Source organism: Sus scrofa, unplaced genomic scaffold (genome assembly GCF_000003025.6).
Source record: "Sus scrofa isolate TJ Tabasco breed Duroc unplaced genomic scaffold, Sscrofa11.1 Contig297, whole genome shotgun sequence".
Classification (NCBI taxonomy): domain Eukaryota; kingdom Metazoa; phylum Chordata; class Mammalia; order Artiodactyla; family Suidae; genus Sus; species Sus scrofa.
In genome coordinates this window covers 77,189-86,254 of record NW_018085169.1, presented here as the reverse complement: position 1 = coordinate 86,254, position 9,066 = coordinate 77,189, and the positions used below count along the sequence as shown (strand labels likewise).

The window sequence follows — 9,066 nt, the reverse complement described above, 5'->3', positions numbered from 1 at the left end:
GCTTTAGAGAGAATGGATCAGACTGGATTGGGGCTGATTTTAGTTTCTCCATATCCAATCTCCAAGTCCAGGGCCCTCCTCTGCAATGGGAGGAAGAAGCAGTGGTGGCTGGGGACATGACCAGCACTGGCCTCACTGGTCACCTGAAGGCCTCCCTCATCTCCCTCCAGCTCCACACCTGGCACTGGGTCAGCAGTGGCAGCACCCCCTCGAGGGACATGCTCCTGCCACATCCCAGGCTGGGCTCCACTCCTGCCTGTGCAGGTGACCTGTCCACACCATGTGGGCTCCAGGCCAGGTGCCAGGTTTCTAACCTCACCTTCCTCCCCTGCTTGAGCCCCAACTCCCTGCCCCAAAGCCCTGAGAAGTGTCATCTCTTAAGAGATTTAGTGATGCAGGAAGATGCAGATGTGGGAAAAACATTCAGTTTAGGGAGACCCGGTGAGTGGTTGGTCTGAGGAGGATCAAAGAATGTATCTCAACCCTGACGTCAGAGAATCAGACCATAGAGGAAAATTCTCCAGGTACAAAATGCAGAGATATTGTCAAATTCCCTACAGCTTTCTGAAATATATCATCACTGACATTCCTGCTCTGAGATGGAAATGAGGCCAGAAAGACAAGGGTGAGCCTTGAATGGACGAAAACAAATCCTCTCCTGAGAGGACAGTGCGCTGAGTCCATCCTATGGTCTCCAGGGAGAAACGTGTTTTCTGCAAAACATGTGGGCTGCCTGCTCTGACCTGAGTCCCCAGGGCACAGCCTCTGAGCTGTCACTGAGACCAGCCAGCCCTGCAGCTGTGCCCAGCCCTCCCCTCCCCCTGATGATTTGCATGTTCCCAGAGCACAGCCCAACACCCTGGACACTTACTAAGAGTCTCGGCCCACCCTGGGCAGGAGGAAGTGGCAGTCAGAACCCAGCATGGACGTGAGGCCCCCATGCCGCTCCTTGGCCTCCTGCTGCTCTGGCTCTCAGGTGAGGAGGGAGACCCTCAGAATGACTCCCACTGCTGACACCCTTCCACTCATCCCTGCTCACTGTGGGACACCTGAGTGTCTCTGTGTGTCTAGGACATGGGTGCATCCCCTCAGCTGCTGTGCTCAGTACCTCTGGGCTCTTCAAGGAAGTCCTCTGATAACAGGAATATGTGTTTTTTGTTTCCCCTCGCAGGTGCCAGGAGCGCCACCCAGCTGACCCAGTCTCCAGCCTCCCTGGCTGCATCTCTAGGAGACACAGTATCCATCACTTGCCGGGCCAGTCAGAGTGTTAGCAGTAATTTAGACTGGTATCAACAACAACCAGGGAAGGCTCCTAAACTCCTCATTTATAAGGCATCCAGTTTGCAAAGTGGGGTCCCATCCCGGTTCAAGGGCAGTGGATCTGGCACAGATTACACCCTCACCATCAGTGGCCTGCAGGCTGAAGATGTTGCAACTTATTACTGTATGCAGCATAACAGTGCATCACCTACAGTGTTATAGGCCAGCACAAAAACCCCCCAGGGAAGCAAATGTGTGAGGCTGGGCTGCCCCAGCTGCTCCTGGTGCCTCCACCTGCCAAGAGCATTTCTCAGATCACCATTTGAAGGTCACTGCAAGGTTTTTGTCAAAGGGCCTGGCAACCTCCTAGACACCCTAACACTCTCTCCCCCTCCTCAGCCCCACAGCGCTGATGTGACAATGCCTCTCCTGACTTTATAAATTCTGAGATGATCCCAGATTACACCCGAGTCATCTGCATTGTGGCATCTCAGTTCATACAGCAGGTGAAGGTTTTGTTGAAGAATACTTTCCAAGAAACTCCAAGAAGGAGTTTCTTAATAGGTATTCATTTAGTTTTGGAATTTTAGGTTCCAATAACAATTCAGCAAGTGTACAGTGATTTCCCATAAATACCCTTCTCCACAGCCATGTGGCCTTCCTTGTTTTCTACACTTGACTCCTCCCCTCACAGTGGCACATGTCTCACACTTGATGAGCTGCACGGACTCACTGTTTTCACCCAAAGCCCATGGTTTACTTTCGGGATCACCTTTGAGGTTGTATATTCTACAGGTTTGAAAACATCTGCAATGACCTGCCTCCACCATCAGGGCATCACACAGAGCAGTTTCACTGCCCTAACATTCCTCTCTTCTCCTCCTGTGATCTTTCCCCACAAGCCCTGACCACCATTGATCATTTCACTGTCTCCATAGTTTTGTCTTTTCCAGAACATCATATACATGGGATCATACAGTAAGGAGACTTTTCAGGTGGCTTCTTTCACTCGGTAATGTGCATTTGAGTTTTCTCCTTGTCTTTTCATGGATGGTTAGACCATTGCTTTTCAGGGCCAACAGCATGCCATGGTCTAAATGGACCCCAGTTTATCCAATAACCTACTGAAGTTCATCCTTGTTTGCTTCCAAATTCCGGCAATTGTGAGTATTGCACCTTAAATACCATCGTGTACCAATTTCAGGTTAAAAATAATAAAGTATTTCACAAAGCATTATTGTAAAACTTAGCTAGAATGGTGCTTCATATTCAGGTATCGGTCAGGGAAAATCTTGAATTAAAAAAAAAACTTTTTGAGATGGGCTTATATATCCTTCTTTGTCCTGATCGTGGTTGTGGTTCACAGTTTTCTTTCACTATATATTTATCTGGTTTTTATATATGCTGATATAGAATTCATTAGGAAGTGTCCATTGGCTGCAAATTTCAAGGATGGAAATCTTATTAAGTATTATCTTAGTGCCCAATGTTATTAAACCACAAGCCAATAATAGAAAATAGCTTCCAAAATACAAACATTTGGAGATAAAATAATACATTTCAAATTTTCCAGTGGGTCAACGTGAAGACATAAGGGAAACAGAAAATGTTTTGAGATAAATAAAAATGGAAATATAACACCAAAATGTATGGGATACAATGAAACTAGTGCTGAAGAGAGAAACAGTTATGGCACAAAGGCCTCTTATATCAGAAGAAAAAACTAAAGTTAACCATCTAAGCTTCAACTTCAGGAAACTACAGAAAGAAGAGGAACTCAATCTGAAAAAGGGAAAAAAGGAAAAAGAAAATTAGAAGAGAAACTAATAAAATCATCAATAGGAAAGAGTAGATAAAACGAAGGAAACCGAGAAAAATAAACTGTTTGTGTTCCCCTATTTCTGCCCTTTTCTTCCTCCTTTTTTTATGAAGACCTGAGGGTCTATGCTACATCATATACCTCCTCCCCACGGAACTTGTGCTAGCATTGCATGCGGGGCAGATCTGCTGGTGATGAATCCAGGGGTTTTTGTTTGTCTGTAAAAAGTCCTTGTTTTTCCTTCATTTTCAAAGTATGCTTCTGCTGGATATAGACATTAGGCTGGTGGTGCTTTTCTTTCAGCACCTCAAATATTTTCCTCTTCTCATTTATCTTTCCTGGTTTCTGAAGAGATATCCACTGTCATTCTGACCATTTTCCCTCTACGTAAGCTGTTACTCAAGGTTTTCTTCAGTTTGAATGTGCTAAACCAGATATGGAATATTTGGTATTTTCTTTGATGTTCCTTCTTCTTGGTCCTCCTGAATATGTGGATTGCTGTCGGTCACACATTTGGGAAACTGCTTAGTCATTATTGGCTCCAATATTCCTTCTTCGGTTTTCTCTCTTACCTGTCTTCCTGGCAGTGCCATTATTCATATATTACATCTTTTTATTTTATTTATGTATATTTTAGGCCACACCCATAGCATGTGGATGTTGCTCGAGCCAGGGGTTGGAACCACACCACAATAGCAACCCAGGCCACTGTAGTGACAATGCCAGATCCTTAACCTGTTGCACCAAAAGAGAACTCCAATTACATCATTTTTGAATGCTCCCACTGCTCTTGGATATTCTGTTTCTTTTCTTATATTTTTTATCTTCTCTTTTCACTTGAGAAAGTTTCTATTGCATATCTTAGTAAGTCTTTCCTTGGCTCTGCCAAGTCTACTCTTTAGTCTATCCAAGGCATTCATGATTCCCTTTTCATAAATCATTTCTATTCTCTTTAGGGAACTTACTTTAGCCATATTGTTAAGGCAGGCATACCACCAACAAATTCACCTTCCCCTGAGAAATTCATAATACTCACTTTTTTCTAAAGGATATTTTCACAGAATATAGAATTACAAATTGATGGTTATTTCTTTGGCAAAGGAAAGCATCATTTCTTTCTGACCTCCATGCTTTGAATAAGACATCCTCTGTCAGTCAGAGAATGTCCCCCCATGGTGAAAGAGTCATTTCTCTTATACCATTTTAAGATATTTTTTTCTCTGTAAATATTAGTACACACTTTGACTATGCTATGCCGTGGTTATACCCTGTTTGTGGTTACTTAGTTTGTCTTCTGCCAAATGTGGAGGACATTTTTTGAAATATTTTCATTTGACTACTTTTTCAACACCATATATTCTCCTCCCTCCAGGATTCAAGGGCCACAAATATCAGTTTCTTGTTATGGTCTGAGCTATCCCATCCACCTGATAACTTGCTGGGCCTAAAATTACTAGATTGTAATGGGCAACTCAAGCACACAGCTACTTCATGTCCATGAACATGTCTAGAGAGAGTCCACGACATTCTGGGAGCTGAATTTTTTTTTTTGTCTTTTTAGGGCCACACCCGCACCATATGGAGGTTCCCAGTCTAGGGGTCCAGTTGGAGTTGTAGCCGCCGGCCTATGCCCGAGCCATAGCCAGGCAGGATCCGAGCCGCACCTGCAACCTATACCACAGCTCACAGCAACACTGGATCCTTAACCCACTGAGCAAGGCCAGGGGTCAAACCCGGCAACCTCATGGTTCCTAGTCAGATTCATTTCTGCTGTGCCACAATAGGAACTCCTTTTTTATGTCTTTTTAAGATGGCACATGCAGCATATGGAAGTTCCCAGGCTAGAGGGTTGAATTGGAGCTAGAGCTGCTAATCTACACTACAACCACAGCAACACACAATAGGAGCCATGTCTGTGATCTACACAGCAATGCCCGATCCTTAACCCACTGAGTGAGACCAGGGATTGAACCTGCTTCCTCATGGATCCTAGTCAGATTCATTTCTGCAACTTGTTGCCCATCAAGCCTTATTAATGTGACATCAGATATCCAGGATTGAATAGTATGACACACTGTGGAATGTCCAGACAAATATAGTTTCTTCGGCTTCCATTGTGATGGACAGCAAGAGACTTAACACTGTCCTGTGCTAAGACTGAGGTTGTGAGCTGCTTTTCAGTCTAGTCCAGAGGACTGCATTAGTCTTTGTGATTTCACTCTGCCACTCAGTTCTGCTTATGCTCAAGAATGCACAAAACTTTTCAAAATAATGGATGCGTCAGTTGTGAAGGTGACTAAACTCCAGTGCTCTGCAGTACAACATAGAGCCTAGAGTTAACACCACGTGATGAACTTAAAGATTAAGAGCATAGATTTTAGTATTATTGCTGAAAAAGTAAAAAAAATTAAAAATCCTAACAACGACAAGAAAAAATCCCCAATGGAATATAATGGATATTTTGAAGGGGAACATTCTGTCTAATCCTCAGATTGTGGTGATTATTTCATAAGTGGATGCATGTGTCAAAAAAATATGAAATTGTATACACTGCATATGTACAGTTAATTATATATCAATAAAGGTATTATTAAAAAAAAAAAACCTCACCATGCCTTAACTCAGCAACAGAGGGAGACAAAACACACTCAGAGAAGGGACAGGGTGCATGATCTATGGGCAAATGAATAGAGTATTTAAATGAGATGAAACATCCCTAATTTGCATATATATTTACTGTGATGTCTCATGTGACCCTGCCTCTCAGAATTTTATCAGAAGGTCTTTATCTTGAGATGTGCCATGAGGAACATAGACAAGCTGAAAGCAGCAAGATGCCTTTTCCATTCCAGCTCCACTGGCTTCTGCTCCTCTGGGCTCCAGTGGGATTGTTTGGACAAGAGTGAGGGCATCTTTCACTGGATGATTTCTTCATTAGAGAGCTTTCACCACATGGATATAGGTTACTCAGTCTGATTTTTTAAAAATATAAAGCATATTTTTTCCCCTACCTAACTAGGTCTTGGTGACTTGCACGTATATATAGTTATGTTCTGCTAACACCTCACTTGTGGTTCCAGCCTCCAGTGGGGCCACCGTGCTGACCCAGTCTCCAGCCTTCCTGTCTAAGACTCCAGGGGAGAAAGCCACCATCACCTGCCAGGCCAGCCAGGGGCTTAGCAGCAAGTTACACTGGTACCAGCAGAAACCCAACCAGGCTCTGAAGCTCCTTGTAACCTCTGTTTCCCAGACCATGTCAAGGATCCCATCCCACTTCAGGGGCAGTGGATCTGGGACAGATTTCACCCTCACCATCAGAGGCCTGGAAGCTGAAGATGCTGCAACTTATTAGTGTTGGCAGAGGAATAGTCACCCTCACACTGTGCTAAAACCTGGAACAAAAACTTGTTCAGCCTGAGTGAACCAAAAAACTGGAGGATCTGATCCTCACAGGTGCAGCTGGGGCAATGACCTAGCCAGGGGCCCTCAGTCTGCCCCCTGCCCCACCCACGCTGCAGAGCTGACCCCCAGCAGGCTCTGTCTCATATCTTTTTATCTTCTTTCTCCACATTAATTTGGCACATTAGGGGAAAAATTTGGAAGATAATTCTCTTATTCTGTTGATTTGCCTTTGTAAACTCATTCCAAGTTCATAAAATTGTGGATTTTATTTCTTTAGGGGCTATCGTTACTCATTTAGGTCCAGAGAGAATTAAATGGGGAAGAGCATGAAATAACCTTGGACTCGGGTGTGGGTTATCATGGGCTCAAAGGCGGAGGCAATTGAACCCACGGCAGAAACAGCCACTGAAGCCTGAACATTTGTAAAGTCAGACATTTGCACTTCACCAGTGGAGCATTTTGACTGAAAATACAGAAGGCACTGGCCAGGTATCTCTGCACCTAAGAGAACTGCTCTCTCAGTAACAGGACTGTGGACTTGTGGCCTGAGCTTGGAAAGCAGGCTCTCCCAGAGAGAAGGCTTAGCTGGCACAAGGGAAGGAATCTGAGTCCTGGGTTGCTGTCTTGGGAACACCCCAGGGCTCCTGAGTTTGGGGAGTTGAAATCAAGAATTCTCAGGATTCCCACTTGGAATCCCTTCTCCAAAGATTGCCTCTCCCCTGGAGAGAGGGCGGGGCCACGTGTCACTGCTGTTAGGATGTCTCACTTGGGGGAGCCCCCCCACCAGGCCATCTCAGGTCTATTCTTCACTCCTGCAAGGACCCTGCCAGGGAGGGAGGTCTACCCTTCTCCCCAAGAACCCCAGTGCCCCACAAGGTTTAGACTGAGCTGATTTTCTCATGTCTCTCTTTTCTAAATTATGACCAACGTTGGTGAACTGCCTCCTCAATTTTGGATGCTGAGGAGTACCAAAATTTAAATGGTGGAGAATCTGTGTTTTCAGGGGGGCAAGCCCTCTCTCACAGGGGTAGTGAACATAGTGGAGATCAGGGAAGGGACAAAGTTAATTCTTTAATCAGGAGTTCCCATTATATCTCAGCAGTAGTGAACCCGACTAGGATCCATGAGGATGTGAGCCCAATCCCTGGCCTTGCTTAGAGGGCTAAGGATCTGGCGTTGCTGCGAGCAGTGGCATAGGTCACAGAAATGGCTCACATCTTGCATTCCTATGGCTGTGGTGTAGGCTGGCACCTGTAGCTCTGAATTGACCCCTAGGCTGGAAATTACATATGTCGCAAATGCTGCCCTGAAAAAATATATATATTTTTTTAAGTTTTTTGAAAAGTAAAAAAGCATATTTAAAAAAATGAAATTCTTTAATTGAATAAATGTGAGATATATATGTGTATGTATTTATGTATGTGGAGGTACATACAATGGAATAGAATCAGCCATGTGAAAGGGGGAAAACCTGCCCTTTGTAACAACAGGGATGGACTGTGAGCACATTATGCTCAGCACATAAGTTAAATGGAGGAAGACAAGTACAGTGTGCTGTCACTCAGATGTGGAATCTAAAACAGTTACATGATGGAGTTCCCATTGTGGTTGGGCATTTAACAAGCCATGAGCCTTGGTGTAGGTCACAGACATGGCTTGGATCCAAGTTGCTGTGGCTGTAGCATTGGCTGGTGGCGACAGCTCCAATCTGACCCCTAGCCTGGGAAGCTCCATATGCCATGGGTGTAGCCCTCAAAAGACAATAAATAAATAAAAAGTAAATAGAATGGTTATGCTTGTAAGAGAAGGATGATCAATGAGGAGTTTTCACCAGTGTGTACGCATGTGTGCAAACCCAACCCACACACTTTCCTCTGGCCTCCTGCAGGGCTGGTGCTCTGAGAGCAGGGAGCTCACTTCCATCACAGGCAACACAACCCCCCCCTGGACTGCCCACCTTTTCCCACCCCACCTGGACCAGCAGCACTAGGTCCAGAGCTGGTTTTCTGCTTCCCAATAGCGGCTCAGCCACAGAGAAGACCCCTGAGTCTGTCTGTCTGTCTGCAGTTTGATGCTGCCTGTCTCTGCTCCAAGGCTCTGACACATGCAAGGGCTGTTCCCTGGAGATCAGTGAGGCTCAGTGAACTGTCCCCTCTGTGACCCCTCAGGGCCACACTGAACACGTCCCACCCTCTCATCACATCAGGCTCCATGTTTCTATTTGAATGCTTCTCGACATGCTGATTCCTTTCCTTGGTCATTAAAGATGCTTTGGTAGAATCAGCAGAAGTCACAACCTCCAGTGAGGAAAGAATATTCCATTTCCTAATGTTGCTGAAATTCCTCAGGATTCTACATGCCGCAGGAGAGGGACTGTTCAGCACTGTTCTTTGTCCAGGTCTCTGGTGCTCTGCCACATGCAGGGTGACCCCAGGCCTGTGTCCTGTCCCTGGGGACCCAGGACTTCCTTCCCTGCTCTGCTCTGCTCACCCTTCATGGTAACTGGCAAGATGCTCCTCAGGAGGCTGCGAGCCAACAGACATGCACACAGACACACAGACAGAAAGAAGGGGCCCAGGTTAAAT

General features: G+C 45.3%; 1 gene segment (V, D, J or C); it reads left to right on the top strand.

The window, feature by feature from the left end:
- The first annotated feature begins 923 nt into the window (after nt 1–923).
- On the top strand, nt 924–1,497 carry LOC110258693. The segment is given in 2 exon segments: nt 924–976; nt 1,172–1,497. Coding segments are annotated over 2 exon segments (348 nt in total).
- Nucleotides 1,498–9,066: the final 7,569 nt, after the last annotated feature.